Here is a 23,425-nt window from a genome sequence, read left to right as displayed (position 1 = left end):
AAGGTATTATATTACAAATTTTTCAACTAAGTATGGAGTTGTATGATTTCCTCATCTATAGACATAAACTCTTCTTCTTTAGCGAAGCTGCTTTACGGATAGCATTCCACTTTGTCAATAAAGTAAAGCAAGGCTTCTACTCTGCTACATGTGCAAGCTGGTTTGCTTCAGTTTCCAAAGCTTCACTTGTTTCCATTAATTTCCTTTTTTTTTTCTCTGTAGCTGCTGTACATTTTCACTTATTTCTCTTCTTGCTCTGCACTTGACTTCTCTTTCAAACAGTCCTTATTTCCTCCAGCTCTGCCATATAGCGCTGTCCTGCATTGAAGGCATGGTGCTGCATTTCTTTCGTTATGTTGATTGAAGTAAGGTCTTTATGGGAAATGTTACCACACACCAATCTATGGAGGATTGATACTGGTACAAAGCAGTTTCAGGAGAATAGTGATGGTGAAGACAGCCTCCAAGAATAGGTTGATAGACTAGTGGATGAAAGGAAAAGAGAGAAGTTCTCCTAGTCAACTACCCTGTTGGGAGAAAGAAAGCCCACCAACCACCCACACATGTAGGATCATGACAAATTATTATTCAGTACAAAAACAGGAATAGCAATCAATTAAAATCTTCATTATAATTATGAAAAATCTGATATTCAGTATTTCTGTAAATTTCAAGGATATAAAGGCATTTTCAAGGACATTTCCAGGATTTCCAGGACGAGTGGGAACCCTGCATTTTACTTTGCCAGAAAGAGAAATAATTTTCATTCTGGTGTATATCGTGTCTGAATCAACATCACTTCTTAAGGGACTTGAATTCCGTGCTGGAGCTTAAACACAATATAGAAAGGCCCGATGACATCACTACCCACCTTATACTTTAGATTTCAAGAACTTTCTTAATGGCGCTGAGGAATGTTTAAAGCTGCCAGTTTTCGTAATTGAGAATGTTAACGTTGAGGAACATCGGTTTCAGGTGAGGTAGTCAGTGCAGCAAAAGCAAGAATCAAGGGTTTCTGAAAAGATTGCAGGCTAGTGTGGCATTGAGTGGGGAAATTCGGAACAGGATTTTTTTTAAGGTTTCCAAACTATTCTATACGTAAGTATAGTTAAGTCTTGTTAACGTAAGTTAACATAACTCTCTCTGCCCGTAGGAAATACAACGCTTTCAATTTCAGTACAAAAATGGTAAAAGAGAGTGAGGAAAGTTTCTGATATAGAATGACGAATATGTTCCATCTTCGTCCTCCTCTCGCTATGAAACCACTAGTGATTCCTTAATTTGGAAGATCTTATAGTTTGAAAGTCTCTCGTAGTTCCTCAATATGAAGCAAAAGTCACTGCTTTACTTTCGAGTGACGAAAGGAGAGAAGAAAGTACAAATGGTCAGCGTGAAAAAATCGATTTCGAGATTTCAATATATTTATATGTTTCATGGCCCATAGATACAGAGAAAGTGATTTTTTCGACATCTGTCCGTTTTGATGTACACTCGCCTCGAGGCCATACTGTTCAACGTATCAAGACCAAATTTTAAACTCAAAGGTTTTGATTCCCCAGAATGGTTTTTCGAACTTTTTTCCTATTCCTTAGGAAGGGTAGTTTACTGAAGGGTAAAAATAAAGAATTGCAATTTTCACGAAAACGGCTCTATTGATTTTGTTTTTAATTCAGAAATTATTTTTTCAATAACAATTCCATACTGTCATACATAATTTCCCTGCAAAAACTCAAGGAGGGATAGTTTACTCTTGGGGGTGATTTTTTTTTTTTTTTTTGTGAATTTTCTCAAAAACGACTCACGTGATTTTGTTCATATTTAATAAATAAATTTTTCATTAATTATATGTCAATATTGCATAACTCATTTCACTTGAAAGAATGTACGAGGAATAGTTTATTCTTGGGTTGTTATTTTTGGACATGTTTTTTTTCAAAAACGACTCGGACGATTTTTACATATATTTCATATATAAATGTTTATTTAATAACCTGAGAATATGACTTACTCATTTGCCCTGAAGAAATATACGAGGGGTAGTTTATTCTTGGGATGAGCTTTTTCGAACGATTTTCTTAAAAACTACCTAGGTGATTTTGTTTATATCTCATATTGATAAATACATCTTTCATTAATATCCTGACAATATGGCATAAGTCATTTGTCCTAACAGAATGTACGAGGGGTAGCTTATTCTTGGAGATGAGTTTTTTGGACGATTTTCTCAAAAATGACTCACGCATACTTTATGAACAATATTTTATTATTAACCTGACAATATGGTATAACGGATCCTGAAAATGTACGAGAGCTAATTTATTCTTTTTTCTTCAGATAAATTTCTCAAAAATGACTTAGGAGATTTTGTTCATAACTCACAAATATATATTTAATTATCTGACAATATGGTATAACTCGTTTGTCTTGAAAAAATATACAAGGGGTAGTTTATTTTTTTAACGATTTTTTTTTTTCAAAAACGACTCACGTGATTTTGTTCATATTTCACAGTTACATGTTTCATAACCTGATAATACAGCATATTCCGTTTGTCCTGAGAAAACTATGAGGGATGGTTGATTCTTGGGGGAGAATTTTTCGGGCAATTTTCTTAAAAAACGATTTAGGTGATTTTGTTCATATTTCATAAATATGTCATTAATAACTTAATAATATGGTATAACTCATTTATTCTGGAAAAATCTAGTAGGGGTAGTTTATTCTTGAGGTAAGTTTATTCAGACTACTTTCTTAAAAACAACTCATGATATTTTGTTCATCTATATATATAAAAGAGAACGTACAATTCTTTGTCCGCTCATCACGCTAATACGGCTGAACCAATTTCTTTCATTTTTGGGGGGTTATTAGGATTTGGACCCTAGATGTTTTTTATCATATCACTTTAATTTTTAATTACCAGTGTCTTGAGATAATTGACCATTCAAGTGTCCATAACGTACAAATCCTTTGTTATTAGTTCATCATAGGTAAAAATAAACGTATTTATATGCAACCCGCATGACCGTGTCACTCGGCGGGTTAACATAAATGACAGGCGATATACAGCGGAAAATAGCTTGAATCTTCTGTTTAAAATTTTTTAATTGATTTGCTTATTTTTACAGACACTTTTACAATATGCCAGCACCGGGATGACCGCAGCGAAGCGGGGCGGGTTAACATAAATGACAGGCGATATAATGTTAAGATTTACTGCAATCTTCTATGGTTTTTATCATATCACTTGAAAGCGAAAAAGTAAAAATTATCTAAGTAACAAAGTTTATTGCGTTCCGGGGTGACCGCAGCGAAGCGGGGTGAACGCTGCTAGTAGTTTATAAATAAATATTTCATTAATATTGGTATAATGTTGCATGAATCATTTCCATCAGAACATTTATAAACGTCAGTTTACTCGTGGGATGAAAGGGAAGATTTTCTGAATCTTGTAAAATAAGACTCATGCTATTTTGTTGCTATTTCATAAACATATAGTTCACTAATAACCCTCACATATGACATGTCATTTCCTATGGAAAAATCTACAAGGTATAGTTTAGTTTTGGGGGTGATTTTCTTTGGGCGACGTTTTCTGAGAACGGCTTATAATTTGAATTGTATTTTACAAGAAAACGTTTCATTAATAACTGCAGCATAACGTGATTTAGTTTAAGAGGGCAGACTTCTAAAAATGACACAAAAGCTAACTATTTTTCTTTTGTCCGTTATTCGTAAGTGAAAAGAGATAATGAAATGACACACACAATGATGTTGATTCAGCTCGCCTGAAAGCACTACGACAAAAAGAATCTGGAGCATGGTTGCAAGCCATACCCTCAAAAAACATTGGAACATTTTTAGATACTATTTTTCAGATATGTGTAGCGTTACGCCTAGAACTAAATATTTGCTATGAATTCACATGTGCGTGTCAAAGTCGAATGGGTGAGAAAGGCTAACACGTATTAAGTTGCATTAAAAGCGGGGGAAGAATTTCACATCACAGTGAATTAAATCAAATAATAAAACGCACCCTCACCAGTATAGGCTGTCTTAACATTTTAGAGCCACCAGGAATTTTCCGGAATGATAAGCGACCAGAAAGAATTACCTTGATACCCTGGAAAAGGGGCAAGTGTCTAGTATGGGATGTAACATGTGTAAATACCTTCGCCCCATCTTACTTAACGTCAACTAGTGAAGAAGCGGGTAGTGCTGCAGAGACAGCATGTATGCGGAAACATTCTAAGTATTCAAAACTTAAAGATCACGTTTTTATTGCGTTTGCCACAGAAACAATGGGTGTTTTTAGCAAAGAAGCCAGAATGTTTCTGAAGGAATTAGGATCAAATTTAATTAATAAATCAGGAGATCAAATTCCCCAAGTGCTTATTTTCTGACACAAAGGATAAGCCTAGCCATACAAAGAGGCAACGCAATTAGCATATTAAACTCCATCCCATCTTTACCCAAGCTAGATGAAATTTTATATATAAAATAAATATAAGCAACGCCATTCGAAAAAAAACATATAAAATAGTATTTTTTTTCAGGCATATTTTGATAATACTGAAAATTCAGTCTGTTACACTAGTGATTATGTGGAGTTATTGATGAATTATTGTATATTTAACTTTATCCTCCTCTGTGGAATTATATTTCTTTCTTTACGTCTGAAAAAAATAAGACAACATTGTAGATTCGATTAAAATAAAAAAAAAAAACTTTATTGAAGACATAATGCTACACACACATTATTAACTTATCACAATAATAGAAAATGAAATGAAATCTTTGAGTTTTACGTCCTACGGATATGCCGGTTAGGCTAAAGGAGACAGTGATGATGAGTAATGGATGAAATGGTGGAATGAAGAAAATGGGAGGAAACGGGAGAACCCCGAGAAAACCCACGCACACGATGTTTGTCCACCACAAAGTTCACTTGGTGGGGGCTGGGATCGAACCAGGGACCCCAAGCACCAGAGGTGAACGCTCTACCACTGAGCCACCGCGGCCCCCACAATAATAGATAATGTTATTCTACACCCGAATTTTGTCCTGTTTATTACTGTAATAAACTGACTGTTTATTACAAAATAAATACAAATATTATTTACAAAGTAGTTAACAAGGAACCAAGTCATCAATTACTGTTGAGTTCATTATTCTAGTCTCTGCCTTAACCTAGATTTTTGGGTAATTCACTGGGCCACACTGTAATTTCTGCGGATGGCAACACTGAAAACTCCTTTGATTCGTATTTTCGGGTGTAGAATAACATTACCTATTATTGTGATAAGTTACATTTCATTATCTCTTTTTATTTACGGAAAACGGGCAAAAGAAAAATAGTTAGCTTTTGCATCATTTTTAGTAGTCTGCCCCTTTAAGGAATTGGAGTGAGAAAGTTTATTGCGGGGCCCGTTTTATTTTTAACGGCCGTACCATTGTTTTAATGTAATTTAATTTTCTGCAAATAAAGTTCAACAAGTATATAAAGAAGAAAAAACTGAGCATCTTTTCAGTTTATTTGTGACACAGCCTAAGAGAAATACAGTTTGCTTTCCCACCAGTTACATATGAAGAAACACTTCCTATATTTTGACAATGCATTGTCCTATTTGACAGTAAAATGAAGGAAAGATACTAAATAATTACAAAGAAAATAAATTGTAAAAAAGAAGAAGCCAGGAGAGTTGTTGATTCACATTACATATCTTTAAAAGTGGTTTTCTAAAAACCTTATTCGCCTTGAATCTAAGTGTTTTATTTCTCATGCATTTCCTAGCAATTACCTTTCCCTTCCGAATTTTGTTCAATTAATCACGGTTTGATAACATACTCCAATTAACTAAAACCAAATTATCATAAATGAAATGTACTTTTAAAATGATTACCTCGAGATAGAAAATTCTGGCATTCCTGGATCGGAACCTTTTCGGAAACCTGAAACAGAAAGATAACTTCTTTAGTATATTTCAGCAACGAAGTACATTAATTATTGTTCTTTATTAATATTGTAAAACTCTGTTCCATATAGGTTGTAAATAGAGCGTTAATAAAAAGAGCGTCCGGAATCGACTCCCACTACCGGCGTTCATTATAAAATTCCACTATAAACAGTATTTTACAAAATAATACAAAGATAATTTCTCTAAGCTTGTAAGGTTAAAGGTAGTCTTTGACCGTGAAATCGCAGACTGGATCTCCACAAAGCCCCGTAGCAGGCTAGGCAGAGTGGCGTTAGGGTTCCCAATGCTCCGTGGTAAGCAGTGGGTTGGTTAGGTGACCCCAGAGCCCTATAGCAGGTTAAGCGACTGAGGTTAGGATCCCCGATAGAGCCCCGTAGAAGGCTAAGCAGCTGAGGTTAGGATCCCCGAAGCAGATTAGAGGCCTGGGGTTAGGTTACTCCTAATGTTCCGTTGCAAACAGTAGGAGGGACAGCAGAGAACTGGTACAGGTCCGCTGTCGGCCATCAAATTTATAGGGGTCTTCAAACGGCGATGGCGCTGCTTTCCGTTGTAATCGTCTGCTTCTTGGGAGTAGACAGAAGACCGTCATCTGCAGGTCGTAGTGGATCCACGTGGTGTGAAGTATCCTCTCGTAAAACCATGTGGTGATGTTTACAAAGGGTGTTCAAAAAGTTCTGCATAGTCTGTTTTTTTTTTTTTTATTTGTTGCAGGAGGAGAATGAATTTTTTTTGTGAACATATGTGAACATTTAGCTATACGGAGGGCCTACTCAATGAAGCCTCCGTCAGCTGTGACGTATCTGGTCCAACGTTCTTTCCATGATGTAAATACACTTTGGTAAAATTCTGGGGATTGACTTTTACACCATCGTTTGACACACGAAATAAGGTCTTTCTCACTATCAAATGTTTTACCGCGCACGTAGGCCTTCAGACGTCTTCTGCTCTCAGGTTCGAATATAAACAACCATGTTTCATCCTGGGTAATGACGCCGTCAAAACACTGTTTCTACTCGTCATGAGACCCTCGCACACATCTTTCCTCATCTTTTTCATTTCTCTTGTCAATAATCTAGGCACCCAACGTGCACAGATTTTTCTGTACCCTAGTGACTGTACCACTAATACCACACTACCCAATGACAAACCAGCCATTTCAGCAAGTTGTTGTGTCGTCACATATCTGTCATTTTGGATTTGATTAATGGTCTCCTTATTCACATCACTCACTACCGTCGATGGTCTACCGCATCGTGGATCACCTTCCTTAAACCTCTGCAACCACCGCTGGATACTGCTGCGATCCACTGTGTCCTCCCCATAAACAGGGAGTAACTTCCTGTGAATCGATGTGGCAGAGTCATCGCCGGTCTTGAAGAGGAACTCCATCACCGACCGTTGTCGCAACCTGACATCTACTTCACGGTCCATTACGGCTCACCTGTAAATAAGAAAATACTTTTATATACCAACTTATAGCTAAATGTTCCAAGTATGTTCACAAAAAATTTCATTCTCCTCCTGCAACAAATAAAAAAAATTACAGACCACTGCAAAACTTTTTGAACACCCTTTGCATAAACATAGGCGTGAAGGCTGGTACACAATACCAGGCGGGACATTACAATATACAGGAAGACGAGAATTAACTCCTCTTAAAAACGTTCGTAACTTTTTTGATACTTAACCAATTTTCATGAAACAAAATGCACTTGGTTCCTTACAGTGGCAACATATATTATATAATGTCATTTATGTCATAGATGGTATTAGTGGCGAACCATAATCGAAAGTTTAATCTTGTGTAAGCGGGCTCAGCTGGCATCCCGCTACGAAGTATGGCAGTCCGTGGTACAGTTCTGCTCACAAAAAGTGGGACTGCCTTCCAGAGAATAAGCCCGAAAAAATGACATTAGATTTTTACAAATTCCCTTTAAATCTGGCTCTTTTTCCCTCCATTTTTTTGCCAGTTCGGGGTGGAAACTGAAAGATAATATTGCAATGCACATATGATAATTTCGTTGACAAAGAAAATTACGGTAACTTTAAGTCGCAAATGTGATATATTATTTATATTTTTAATCTAGAACGATTAAATAAGTGATGAAAACAAGGAAAATATCGTAAATATGAACAGACTACAATGATTAATCATCTGCTTCACGCAATTTGCCAATTGTTTTATTGCCAATTCAAGTGTCCCCAAAACATACCTTGATCCAGTTACCCTCTTTGGAGCCAAAACTAAGGAGTATTTCATGAAAAATCCATTGAAGTCAGCAAGGTAAAAGTAAAAATATTTGAAAACATTCTGTTGTTTTCTAGTATATCATGTGAGTTATCCAACCCGTCTTTTGTATAGGAAGTTGAAAGGGAACTGCATTTCAAGAAACAAAAATAAAATCACATTTACTTGCAATGTCAGTATTACAACCTAGCAAAAATTAACGAAAACTTGAATAAATTTTGTTACCCATAAGACGAGTTATTTTTCTTCCCATTTTTTAAGATGGGCTCTTAAAACGATACTTTTCTGAGAAAAATAGATAAAGACATTTGTAATTTATTTTCTGTGAAGTCCCTCAGCAAGTAAAACTGTAATTAGTATCGAAAATAAACATATACACACGATGAGAAGAATCTTTAAGAACATATAATGATTTGTATGTTACTTCTGGTGCGTGATGTCATTGGACTTTGAGGTGAAGTTTTCGGATATATTTCGTTTCCTCCCACTTTCTTTATTCTACCATTGTCTTCCATCTCATTATTACAATTCCCTTTAGCCTCGGTGCATAAAAGTCGGACGTTAAACTAAACAAAAATGTTCTTCTATTTTTAAATTAGAATACCCTCCCCCCTAAAAAAAAAACTATTTTTAAGTTAAATTACATGGCAATTCTACTTTTGCGAAGACGAGAAATTGGAACATTTAAAATGCAAGAATAATGCTGATGTGTCATTATGTTAAAATAATCCTTACGCATTTTAAATTAATAATATCCGACAACTGAAAAGTAGGATTCTTATAACAGCATTCCTTATTAGAAGTTCAGTAGTTTATGTATCTTTACGTTACTTCGCACTTAACGATCCCACTTGCGCCGATGAAAACAAATAAATTTTTCATGTTCGCTTCTCGTTCCATTGCTTTTCTGAGATAGACAAATATTATACTAAAATCCACAACTGCACTCATGTTTAACTTAACAATTTCAACATTTTTAACATTTTAAAAATTCAATTTATGATTTAATTTCGGAACTTCATTTATATGTAGTTAGTTATTAACTCTGTTGCTCATATTAATTTATTCTACACTACATTCAAGTATGTACTACCCACTGCCAAGGAATGAATTTCACCCGTGAGTGTTCTTAAACATGCAAAGCTAAAAACACGAATTAAAGCTATAATTTTTAAAGCTTTTTCTAAATCCCGGAATGCTTACTCCCATTTTATTAAAGTCACAAAGAGAATAAGGTTTACTGCTTTAATATCTAAATCAATACGTAAACAAGGACATAATACTATAGAAAAGAGAGTACAAGCAATTTTAAAGTATTGTATTATCAATTGACTCTTAAAATCTTTGTCAAAAGAGACGACTCCAAAACAAAGAAAACTATAAAAATTAATTTAATACTCTGGAAACAAGGCACAATAAACTTCAAAAGAAATATAAAATAAACATTGCATGATACACAGAGTAAAGAGGAAGAAAAAATACACGAATGTGTCACGATTTGAACCCAAAACTCTGGCTTACCGTATGGATGAATGTGGTTGGCCAGTACGCTACCCAGCCTGCTCCTTGAGCAGCCACACATTCTATCATTCTTGAATTCGGTACTCAGCCACTCACACTACATAGACTCCACCACAACTACTATTGTGCTTGGAGAACCCAGTGTCTACACTACTGACGATTGAATTTATATTATATTTGATAAATTTAAAAAATATATATAAATACCGATTTTATCACATCAATTTTTCTATAGATGCGAATTTAATTATATACAAAGAATGAGCCAGAGACCCGGGTTTCAATCACGGCCTATTCGTTTTTTTTTTTTTTTTTTCCTACTCTTTGTATTCATTGAATTTGCACCTATAAAGGAATTGGTGAAATAGAAAATCGGTAATTTCGGCAATGTTTCAAATATAAACAGAACTCCACAATCGTTAACCTATTTTAGTCCCAAACAATGTTCCTTAAGCATTACGGAGAAAGTACAGCAACGTTTATCACCATAATATATATATATTCACAAAAGTTACTGATATTTGGCAGGAGCATATTTTTAAAAAGTCGGAACTAGCTTGCGGCACGAAATATATATAAAATACATAAATTTCGCCTAAAGTTATAAAGTCTAAAAAAAAAAAAATAATTCAGTTTTGGAAAGGGGAACGGACCTCTGTAAATACGCCCCTATTATCTGGGAACAAACAAACAGACGCGCACACAAAAGACTTTTTGTCTTAAATGTCCATGGTGATGTTCCAGTTGGAATAGTTAACGATTTAAAAACCGCATGTTACGAAGAGAAGAAAGCAGGATTCCCCCGTTACCCTTCAAAATGGGATTTTCCCTAATCATCCTCTGCATGACACTCGTTTTAATACTGTGCTGTACATACACTTAAATCTCATTGTATTGTGATTATTATCTTTCATAATCGAAATAACTGAACAGAAACTGCATTTTACTTATTTTCACCTTGAATTAATTTATTTCAGAATTTGATTTAAATCAGCGATTTTTATTTTTTAAAAAATCAACTGATTTAAATCAGACTAATTTAAAACAATTCACCCTGCTTAATAGTACAAGTAAAATGATAAAACGTAGTTGATAATTCATCCTAGACGTACTGGAAGCACGTTATATAATGAAGGAAGCACGTTACACAGTTTTCCAGCAATAGCCTTGCATTTCTTATATACATAGTTATATGGTAATTGAAAGGGTTGGCTGGTTTAAACTAGCTGGAAAAAAAAAGTTTAAAACAAAAAATGAAAAATGTTCGTAAAAGTGTAAGCGTTTGTAAAATCTTGAACACACATTTAAGGGTTATCACGTTTCACTCCCGTATATTATTCGTATTATATTCAGACCTAAATTCGCCATTCATTACTCAAAAAGATTATACTACAAAAGCATTTTTTTTTTATATAAGTTTATGAATGTTTGTTTTGTGACTTTTGGTAGTTTATTATTTTTATGTAATTGCAATCAAAGAAAAATTTTAAATATTGTTTCGTTTCAATAATGTTTAGTATTGATAAAATACATCGAAATGCCGTACTTTGTGTGTGTGTGGGGGGGGGGGGGGGAATCATATAAACCCCACGAGAGGCATTTAGTGAAATGAGAAGTATCTTTGGTATCTATTTATGTATAAGAGTCTGAGCCAAAGTGGACTTAAATAATTCGTATCTTTATTCACTTTTCTTACTGATATGCAAATTAAGACATTGTATTTCTTTAATTTGGACTAATAAAAGTCGTTGTTAACTAACATGAACTAAATTAGTTCTTCTGTACTCCGTAGTACTTTGAAACTATCCATATGTAATTCTGCATAATGGTTTCACTTGTGCAACTGTTTATCTTTTTGTCCTTCTGAAATGACTCTTGACAATTATATCAAGAAGCATGTAAAGATCAGTACAATGCATTTTTATCAGGATTCCTTTGTGAGTGAGTCGGCAGACGTATTGCATTTGTGGCCAATTAGTCCTGGTTCCGAGTTCAAATGGAGGACAATTTCTCTCGGATGTAACTCGAGAAGCAGTTTTTATTCCGCTTTAAGCTTATGTGACCCCTTCCAGCATAACCCGCATGTTGCATAATAACATCAAGGCGAAACAAACTTATTTCTGTCCATATATGATATGAATACATAAGCAAATTATTTAAACAAAAAAACTGGTTTAAACTAAAAACCCGTTTTTCTTTTCTTTTTTCAATAAAAACCATGGTTTTTTTGCCAACTCTGGTAATTGAGAGACCAGCTGGGAGAAACTAATCATAGTCTTTTATTAATTTGTTGCGTACAAGATATTCGGAGATGCCTTCCAAATGATTTCGACACTGTATCTGCATGGATTGAAAAATGCTGCAAGGATCTTTTTAATGAATAAACTACGATTTCGGAATTCTTGTCATTATAGACATGAAAATGCCGAATTATAGAGCAGGTAAAGTGCACTTCACTTTCTTAACTAGACATAAATCTAGCGTTGAACAAGTACCGTCAAAATTCTCAATATAGTGGGCTTTTTGTTTTTTCAACTACATATCTATTAGTTTAAAATAATTGCATAATTTCCATTGAAGTTATAGCATTACAGCATGTAATCAATTCATTATATAAGATAATAAAAGCTTTTTTTTTTTTTTTTTCAATCCTGATGAAGAGTAATCGAGAAATTTGGCCTAAATATTGACCATTTCAGAAATTCATTTCATAGAATACGTACAAGATTAGTAATTTTGATTATAATGATCATGATCAATTTTCCTGTACAAGTATTATCCATTATTATTGTCCATAACTGACTGTACGAAATTTGATTTGATTTGATATTCAGTTTAGCGTCCCTCTTAGCAGCGAGGCTATATGAGACATGAACTTACAGCTTAACGTGGAATCCGAACCACATGCGCTCCCGCTAGGAATCGAACTCGGGTCTCTCACGAAAAGGCGCGAACGCTAACCGCTTAGCCACGAGGAAGGTCTCTCTACGAATATATATATATATATACAGGGTTTGACCGGGAAGTAATAGGACTGATTTTATTCCGCCATGACTACTTCGGAGCGTACGCGCACCGACTGGATCCGGTAGAGGGCGTTCCTAGCTAACGAACGAGCAGCTGGTCAGTTGTCTCCGAGCACACGGAGAGTCAGGACAGGCTTTTTCGCGCGACATGTTTCTGTGAGTGATGCAAGCCGAAAATGCAGCGTTCGTTAGAGCAGAGGTACGCGATTAAATTCTGTGTTAAACTCGGTAAATCTGCGACAGAGACGTTTGATATGATCAAGCAGGCTTACCCAGATGATGCTTTAGCAAGAAGTGGTGTGTTTCGCTGGCACAAGGGGCCGGGAAGAGGTCGCCGATGAAGACCGTGCTGGAAGACCTTCGACAAACACCGACAAATGTGACTCGTGTGCGCGAAGTTTTGAACTCAGACCGTCGACTAAGTATTCGTTTAATTGCCCAAATGTTAAATTTACCAAAAACTGTGGTTCATGAAATTGTGACGGAGCATTTGAACATACGCAAGGTGTGCGCGAAGATTGTCCCAAAAGTGCTCACTGACGACCAGAAATTGCGGCGAGTGGAATTGTGCCAAGAAAATTTGAACATGTCTGAAAGTGACCCCCAATTTTTGAATAACGTAATCACAGGTGACGAATCAGGGATCTTTGAGTATGATCCCGAGACAAAGAGGCAATCTTCCGAGTGGCACACGCCGGCGTCTCCTCGCCCAAAAAAGGGAAGAATGAGCAAATCCAAAATGAAAACGATGGTCATTGTCTTTTTTGACATCAAAGGCATCGTCCACAATGAATTTGTTCCTCCTGGACAAATCGTCAACGCCAAGTTTTACGTGGAAGTGCTCAAGAGACTCAAACGAAGGGTCAATCGGGTCCGATTTTTTCCGAATTTCGGAAAGTAAATTTTCCGATTCCGGAAAACAAAATTTCCGGAATCCGGATAATTTTGGCCATCCCTAGTTTAAAGGTATCGGTCAAGGTATTGATCTGAACAATCTGACAAAGTGATAGGAATTGCAAGAGCAAAAGAAAGGCGTTACTATGTAATATAAATAATGTATAATTGACTTGTTGTAAGAATGGAGCCATAAATGGCGGTAATTGTTTATATGTTGGATTGGAGTCACAAGTGGCTGAAGATATTGATATTTCGGTAGATGAGCCAAGAGTGACAATTGATATATTAGGTTTAATGTAATGTCAAGGGTGGCTTACGTTATTGGAATATTTTGTGGAATAGGAAGGTTCTAGTATAATTATAGTAGCTTGTGAATGTGGTATAAGCCAAATAAAGTTACCAGTGAAAACAATGGCAGCGAATATTATTAGTAATTGCTAGTGGTCAGGACGGTTGATTGGAAGATTAATTTACAAGTTAAATACCCCTTTGTTTTCAAATATTTTCCATTACCTACCAGAAATGCTTATTACCTACAATTAATTTTTCACAAGAATCCTTAAATTTCTCTTCAAATCTCAAAATCGGCTTTATCTACCTTCTCGCATTCATATTTTGCATGTCAAAATAAGTAGTACATATATTTGGTTTTATGCTCAGGGTTTGAGAAGAAATAATAATAATAATAATAATAATAATAATAATAATAATAATAATAATAATAATAATAATAATAATAATAATAATAATAATAATAATAAGTTGTGATTTTTAATTTTCTTATCTTCGTCAAATTTTTGAAACTGTTGAGCATAGGAAATCGAAATTTTATACAAATCTCTCTTCCAGTCTTTTCTTTTTTTTTAATCTACCGTTTACAAGGGATATTTGCATAAAATTTCAATTTCCTATGCTCAACTGTTTCAAAAACTTGGCGAAAAGAAAAAAAGTTAAAAATCTCCTTTCTGTGAACGTTTACATTTCGCAAAAGTTCGTCTTATCCACAGACTAATTTCAAAAGCATATATTCAAAATTTCAAGTTCATACGTACAATAGTTTCGGATATCTGTTGAATGTCGAGAAAATGTTCAATGAACCCTTTTCCCCTGAAGGGATAGTATTTCGTAAAATGTTGTATTAACCTCTGCCTAGGGGTGAAGATGAGCATTTATACAAAATTTAACGTTCTACGTTTAAATATGTTGGAAATCTGGTGAATGGCAAATAAATAAAGTATAGTTGTCCTTTTTTGGTAAGGTTCACATTTTGTAAATCAATTCACGCAAAACATATATATAAAATTACGGTTCATATTTTGCAAATCTCCCTCTTATCCATGTAGGTTCAAAATATTTAATAAAACATTTAAATTCCTGCCCTAAGTGGTGAGAATACTTTGAAGCTTTATTTCTCTCGCAAAACTCTGTCATATCTACAGCCTAAGATTCAAAGAGAATATTTGTACAAACTTAGTTTGTACGCGCAACGATTTCGGATATCCGGTGGTAACTGGATTTACTCTAATATACAACTGGACAAGCCGAATTGCCCGTCCCTCGCACAAGGAGAATAGAGGAATAGGATTATGGAAAATATCTGAATCTGTTTTTCCCTCAGGACACGCACATCAGTGAAACTGTAATGATAAAATCCATAAAATATTCTACTTTTAGTATCAACCTTGAAAACTCCTAGCATCTAAAATATGCTCGTTAATCAAAGGTACATGATAAAAGCCCAGCAAGAGGTGAGTACTATGTTCTAGGTCATTTCAAACGGGTCAACAGATTTCTTAACTCCGAAAACTATGGATTTAACACTAATCTCGAACATTCTGAATTCACTCCTTCCCTCCCCGCACGTCGATGGAAGCTAAATATGGATTTTCGTGGTATCGGTAGTGCGACAATCACCTCAGTCACCCGGACGCTATAGATTAGAAACTAATAACGCTCGTTTTCTATTATTTTTATGCCACCCTCTTCCACACGTAGGGCTGTCTTATCCTCACTAAGGGCTAACCTTGTACTTGAATGGCATTGGGAGTCTCACTATTCATCTCAGGGATCCCGAAAACTATGCATTCAACACTACCATCGGTTTTTTCTAATATTTTAACTCGTAATTGCATCTTTCCCTTTCGAATGCTAAAGGGGCTGAGCTTGACTTACACAGCATTTCAAGTATTACTATTTATCACAGCGACCCAGGAAACTAAGGTCCGACACTAATATAGCTTGTTTTCGATTTTTCTTACATATTATCCCTTTCTAGCCACCTAGGGACATTAGGGGGTCTTAATAATCCCTCAATATTTTCTTCCAAGTTATAGCCATATGTGTACCAAGTTTGGCTGAAATTGCTTCGGAGATTGTATTCTAATGACGCATTTACCATCTAAATGCAGATTAACAATATACGTGCCCAAAAGTGATGGCTATATATATAAAGTTGAGGAACCAAAGGCTAGGACGCGAGCTATGATGTCAAAGTGACTTTAAAATATGATGAATAAACGCATACCGGTATTACAATTCCGAAATTTATATTGTATACAAGTACTTTTGTTACGTATTAAATGACAATGTTTTTATCTTTCTTTTTAACTTTAATATTATATATTATTTTAATATTACTGTACTACTTTAGTTAAGAGTGTCATGGAGCCCACCTAGGTATCAATTTCCGCCAAATTAAAAAAAATCCTTTCAATTTTTTCCTAATAAATCCTGCCCTCTTGCTTTGGTGTTGCATTTCTAAAGAGTAGCATACAGATTGATAATATGCATGCAAACTGATCTGGTATGCCAAAAACAAGAATCAACTTGTACGTTTCTTGGTTAAACGAGTCCCTAGGATTCCAGCTTTACTTTCGTGCAACACACTGAAATTATTTATTATATGCGTGTAAACCGATGCCACAAAACGAACACATGCAAAAAAAAAAAACAACAAAATGCTTATTCACTTTTGTCCACTTGAAGCAAGAACCAAATCTATTCCGCATCAAAGGAGAGCGGAGCTAGTGAACTCGCAGGACAGGATGTTTGTAGGTGCAGGCACGAAGTAACAATAGATATCCACAAAAACGAAAAAAATGAAATGAAATCTTTAAGATTTACGTCCCACGGTTATGCCGGTTAGGCTAAAGGAGACGGTGATTATGAGAAATGAATGAAATGGTGGAATGAAAAAAGTGGGAGGAAACGGGAGAACCCCGGGAAAACCCATAAGCACGGTGTTTGTCTACTACAAAGTCCACACGATCCACAAAAACGAGTATTCATGCATAAAACACTCACTAACTTGTGCTAAGTGACCGCTACAAGCAAGAATTGGATCTAATCCGCTTCACATCAACACGAAGCGACGCCGGGTATGACGCTAAAACGACAAACCCTGTTATGCATGCCCACTACCTGCAGCAGTGTGATCTTGCTTGCATGTTTAATTTGCAAATGGTTTGATGTGGCTTTTGCAATGATTCAACGTGCATAAAATATAGTAAATAGCTCTCACGATAAACAAATTGTCAGCTTTAAACATTACCTATACATACATGATTTTCTATAGCACTTGTGAGTTTTTACACTAGTAACCCTACTATTGTAAACAAAACACGTGTTGCCTACATTGCACAGGAATACAAAGAAGGTGAAATAGTTTATATATATATGGGTGATTTCACGAAAAAGGGAAATTTTCACTTGGAAATTTTTTGTTCCGTTGATGATCGCCTATTTCGAAAAAAATATCAGATGCACTTACTACCACTAAGTACATGTTAATTAGGTGTTCAGCAGAGCTGATTCGTTATTGGTGTAGTAAATAAAAAATAATAAACTTTTCAGCACCCACGGAGTTGAGATTAGTTAACACGGAGTTGAAAATTGCTGTGGAGTTGAGAAACGTGATACATCTGAGTGATAAATTTTGGTTTATAAGTGATTAAGCATATAATTTACATAAAAATTGATAAAATTTTTCAAAAAATTTTGTAAGTTAGAGTTATTCTCCTTATGTTGAATAAAATTCTAACAAACTAGATGACACGTAATTTGTTATACAAAAATTCTCCAGAAAATACTGCAAATATATGAAAATATACAGGGTGCGGCAGTAAAACCGGCCCGTCGTAATATTCTGGTATATTGTGTTTTTGGCAACACTTAAATAATCTACCTTCCTACCAAGAGATGGCGTGTCGAGGTCGGGTCGACTTACGTGACCTGCAGCAGTCACGTGCAGCCGCAGCCAGTGAAACTTGTCGAAACCAGTTGAGAAAAAGGCCTCGTTGTGTTAAGCCGGGTGTGTGATAATGCCGTATTCGATACCCGAGCGTGTTGCCATTGTTGAAGGGTTCATTCTCACTGGATCTTTTGTGAAAACAAAGAATTTGTTTCGGGAGAAATTTCCAGGACTTTCTGTGCCAGCAAAAAGCACCATTAAGGAATTGATTGAAAAATGGCGGCGTACAGGATCGGTTCAAAATGCTCCCAGGAACTGACGACCATCTGTCTGCACACCTGAATTAAAGATGCAGGTGGAGGAGATAATGACAAGAAGTCCTCGAAAGTCAACCAGGAGATTGAGTCAACAGGTTCATGTGAGTGAGAGAAGTTGCAGACGTGTTTTAAGGGGACCGAAGTTAAAACCGTACCGGATAAGTGTTGTGCAAGAACTGAAGGAGCCTGACCTGCAGTAGAGGGTGCATTTCTGTTCACGGCTGTTGAGCAATGTTGCCAGTGGTTTCTTGGATCCACTAATGCTCATCATGAGTGACGAGGCGTGGTTTCACCTGTCTGGGTACGTAAATTCCCAAAACAACCGGTATTGGTCGACAGAAAATCCACACGCAATCCACCAGGTACCCTTGCATGATGAGAAGATTGGTGTTTGGTGTGCCATTTCCGCCACACGCGTTATTGGGCCCATATTCTTTGAGACAACAGTGACGTGTATATGGGAATCCTGGAGGAGTTTTATACACACTTGACCGAAGAGGAGCGTCAGTTATGTTACTTTCAGCAGGACGGTGCTACATGCCACACATCAGCTGCATCATTGTCCCTTGTGCATGAGATGTTTACACCAGAGAGGACAATCAGCAAAGGCTTGTAGCCTCCTCGGTCACCAGACTTGTCCACGTGTGACTTTTACTTATGGGGACTGTTAAAGTTTAAAAAAAAAAAAAAAAAAAAAAAAAAAAAAAAAAAAAAAAAAAAAAACTAGTCTAGAATGTACCGGTATATATTTTTGGTCGCTCTACTGCTCTGCATTTATTGTGAACTTTCTGTGGTTATACTCCTTTGTGGACTTTCTGAACTGTGTACAAGTTTTTGTAAATACTTCGTGTGTGTCTCAGTGGAAAGTGTAACCTCAGTTTGCACGTTAAGTGCTTAAATTGTGATTTATTTCCATGTACTCGCAAGTGCATAACATCTATGTGTTTACATTTTTCTTCGTTAACTTATATCCTAATTTTGAACTGGCGATCGATTATTAATATATTTTCATTGAGTGCGACATTACTTAGAAAGGAGTTTATAAGTGTTTCGTTTATTTATTTGATCAGAATTCATTTTCAAACACTTACAGTAAATATTCTATTACAATCATGGCCATCTTGCTAACCGCATGGAGATTTGTACGGGGTCTACACACGGAGTACAAAACTCAGGGTTGGAAACTCATTTCTCAAAGAGTGTTGGTATTGTAATTGACCTATCGAAAGTGTTACCAGGTTTAGTCCAGAAACTTATTAATGTTACTTGTGTTTTGTGATTTGTTTTCATTATATGGTAAATATGAAGTCATTTAAATCTTTTTGTGACTACACTGTGACTTTTACAATTCTTACTGCAATTTTGGCTTACGTACTTTGTTTTAATACGCTGCTACGCTGGAGAGTTATCGCATATGAAAATCGCTTCAATGAGAGACAAACCTATGGTGATTCTGAGATTGTTTTTTGTCCATTTTCTGTTTCGTCAGGCGCCTATACTTCAGTCTTCAGATTTGTAACCTACATCCCACAAGAGACCTGTGTTCGAAAAAGTGCTAATAAAAATATACATTTCTTAATACTAAAAATTTTACTGTGCGGTGATATTCAGTTAAATCCTGGCCCAACTTCTAATGAGAATCCAAACGATATTACTTTTAAATGCTACTACCAAAATGTGCAATCTGTTAAGAATAAACTGTTTGACTGTGCACTTAATATACCAGAATTTCTGACCTACGATTGTGTTATTCTCAGTGAAACGTGGTTAAATGAAAATGTATCGAGTGCTGAAATTCCTCTATTTCAATACTTTAATATCTATAGGAGCGATCGAGGAACTCATGCAGGTGGAGTATCTGTGTGCGTTCATTCTAAGTGGCCGAGTAGACTGAGGGAAGACTTGAAAACGGCGTGTGAAATAGTTTGGGCTGAAGTGCATATTAATCCACGTAAAAAACTGCTGATTGGCTGTTTTTATCGTCCGCACAAAACTAGTCCTATGGCCCTTCTGGAAGCCTGCCGGGATTCTACACTAGCTGCACTTTCGGAAGGAGATGTTTTACTTTTTGGTGACTTTAACATGCACATCAAGTGGTCCGATGAACGAACAGCTATTCCCACCGACCTACAAGAGACTTGGTTCCTGAAAAATTTTATTCATGGACTGAGACTCGCCCAACACAATATGTACAATACAAGAGGAAATAGGATACTACACTATGTGTTGTCTTCGCTCGATAAATGTGTTATCACTCCATCACTTAATCTGTTCTCTTCTGATCATGAAAGCTTGGAGGCCTTATTCCACATAAAAAAAGTTCACAGAATAAATAAATATTACTCATCTAGTAATCATCGAGCTCCTTTGTGGAGGAAAGCCCCTTGGGTTGACATTAATCGTGCCCTGTCTCTTATTCCATGGGACATTCTGGAAGTGGGTTCTGTCAATGAAGCCCTGGATTTCCTCAATGATATTGTACATGCAGCATGTGAAGACTTTGTTCCTAAAAAGAAATGTAAGTCTAGTAGGTACCCTCCATGGTTTGATTCGGAGGCGCGATCCGTTTTAAAAAACAAAAAACTGTCATGGTCACTGTGGAAGCAACATCCAAATGAGAATACATATAAGAAATTTTCTGAGATAAGATGTTACTCAAAACAGTTGCTTAAAATAAAATATGAAAACTATATTGACAGTATAACATCTGATATTTCTACAAATCCAAACAGATTTTGGTCCCTCATAAATTCAAGAAGAAGTGCTTCCCGCATTCCTGAAGAAATTTTTCACGACTCGATTGTAGTAACAGGTGAAAGTAAAGTTCATATTTTTAGTGATTATTTCTACAAGAATTTTTGTGTTCAGACTACTCCTACGCCGCTTCCCCCTGTTCAGCAAGTTTGTTCGCACTCGTTGTCTTCACTCAGTACTTCTCCTGATGAGGTAAGGCATCTTCTTTCTTCTTTACCTTTGAATCGTTCTCCTGGTCCTGACAATATCAGTTCAATCTTCTTACGTAATACTACAGAATCTCTGGCCAATCCTTTATCACGATTTTTAAATAGATGCTTTAGTGAAGGTGTTTTTCCTAGATCGTGGAAACAGGCTAATATTGTACCTATTTTGAAATCTGGCAGCGCGAACAATGTTTCATCATACAGACCCATTTCTCTCTTGCCCATCCTTTCTGTGGTGTGCGAGAAAATAATCAAAGATAGATTGCATAAATTTGTTTCACCCTACTTAGATCCTGCTCAACATGGCTTTCTTCCTGGCAGTTCTACTATCACAAATTTATCTTTATTACTTTCGGAAGCAGTTAAATCTCTGTCCAATAATACACAACTTGATGTAATCTATCTAGACCTAACTAAAGCTTTTGATCGCATTGACACTAAGCTTCTTCTTCATAAACTAGCACATAGATTTAATATTCACGGCAACTTCTTCTCATTGTTACGAGACTATCTCACCGAGCGTGAACAACGTGTTGTTCTCTCTGGATCTGCTTCGAATTTTGTTCCTGTTCTCTCTGGTGTTCCGCAGGGTAGTATTCTAGGCCCACTTCTTTTCCTTCTCTTCATAGATGATCTCCCGTCTTATCTTGAGTTATCTGATACCAAAATTCTTCTCTTTGCTGACGACTGCAAATTATTTCGGGAAATTAGGACAGCTCAAGATGTGATTGAACTGCAAAAAAACCTCTCAGATCTTCTGGGCTGGTGTAGCATGTGGAATCTAAAAGTAAATCCCTTAAAATCTTCTACCATTACATTTTCATTAAAGAAAAACAAAATCCCTTCTACCTACTTCATTGGAGATGATCCTATTGCCAAGGTCTCATCTCAGAAGGATCTCGGGGTTGTGTTCGACGAAAGACTTCTGTTTGCTGATCACATTGCTGCCATGACCAAGAGTGCTATGCGATTATTAGGTCTCCTGTACAGGTTTACTGAGATTAGGGATATTACAGCCTTAAGTATATTCTATAAAACGTTCATTTCAACCAAAATAGAGTACTGTTCCACCATTTGGAGTATGGCTAGCGTATCAACTCTCTCTCGCATTGACTCAGTTCTAAATTTCTTTCTTGCCATTGTCAGGAAAAGAATACCTTCTGTACGCTGTTTAAGTAAACCTGAATTGTTGACTGTTCTTGGCATCCGTACACCTTCATCTCGTCGCATGCTATTTGATATGATGTTTCTTCATAGAATTCTAAATGGGAAACTTAGAACTGAAGAACTAATCTCTAAATTTAATATTCGGGTACCTGCAAGAAGAACTAGAAATAGTGAACTACTTCATTGCAACACGCCTCGATTATCAATTATTCAGCGTTCTTTGTTCTATAGACTGGCTTCTGAATTTAACTCCATTGCTTCTGACGTGGATATTTTTAAACCTGAGAATGTTTTCCGACAGGAAATTATTGCTATACTTATGGAACCTTAGTTTTATTTCAATTTGTTATTGCTACACTTATGGACCTTTATATAGCTTTTTGTTTATACTTGTTATTGTTAATTTTATATTCTATGTTATATAGTTTCAGTGTAAAATGGCTGCCTTGCTGTATCTGGAACTTTGGCAAATAAATAAAAATAAAAATAAAAATAAATAAAGGGAAGAGTATACGAAACAAATCCACACACAATTGAAGAACTCAAGACCAGGATCCAGGATGTCACCAATAGCATTACAACACAAGAACTGACAAGGGTATATATGAATCTCCTCAATCGTGCTCACATGTGTGTTGAAGTGGGCGGATGACACTTTCAGCACCTGCTGTGAAGGTGAGTAGTCATATTCAATACATTACATTTCATTTTATGTGTTCACTTTACGTGCCGCACCCTGTATCTAATGAAGGTTTCAAAATTGAGTACATATATATTTAAATATATATATATATATATATGAATATGTGACGTACAATAAGAAAAAAAGAAATACACATACACTTATCAAATATTGAAAAATTATTGCGCTTTCAGTATGTTGACTATCATATGGAGAGGACAGACGTTTCACATAAGCTTACGAAACAAATGAAGTAGTCACTAAACTTGTCTATTGTCTACTTCATTTGTTTTCTGAGCTTATGTAAACCGTCTGTCTTCTCTGTGTGATCAAGTCAGCACGTCGAAAGTGCAATACTTTTTCAACATTGGTAAGTGTATTTGTGTATTTGGTATATATACAAGGTGTTTCAAAACAATACAGACATCGTTTGGGAGCTG

General features: G+C 35.9%; 1 protein-coding gene across 1 annotated transcript in view; it reads right to left on the bottom strand.

Annotated features, from left to right (window-relative positions):
* The window catches only part of LOC145671169 (mitochondrial import receptor subunit TOM7 homolog), a 46,112-nt gene that overhangs the window by 9,648 nt on the left and 13,039 nt on the right, over positions 1-23,425 (bottom strand). Inside the window, exon 2 of the mRNA XM_081740008.1 lies at positions 5,904-5,952. Coding sequence (XP_081596134.1) covers positions 5,904-5,952 — 49 coding nt within the window. The remainder of the gene's footprint in view (positions 1-5,903; positions 5,953-23,425) is intronic.

This window comes from Thermobia domestica, chromosome 15 (assembly GCF_964235325.1).
Source record: "Thermobia domestica chromosome 15, izTheDome1.hap1.1, whole genome shotgun sequence".
Lineage (NCBI taxonomy): Eukaryota > Metazoa > Arthropoda > Insecta > Zygentoma > Lepismatidae > Thermobia > Thermobia domestica.
The sequence above is the reverse complement of the archived record's forward strand: the minus strand, read 5'-3'. Positions and strand labels throughout refer to the sequence as shown.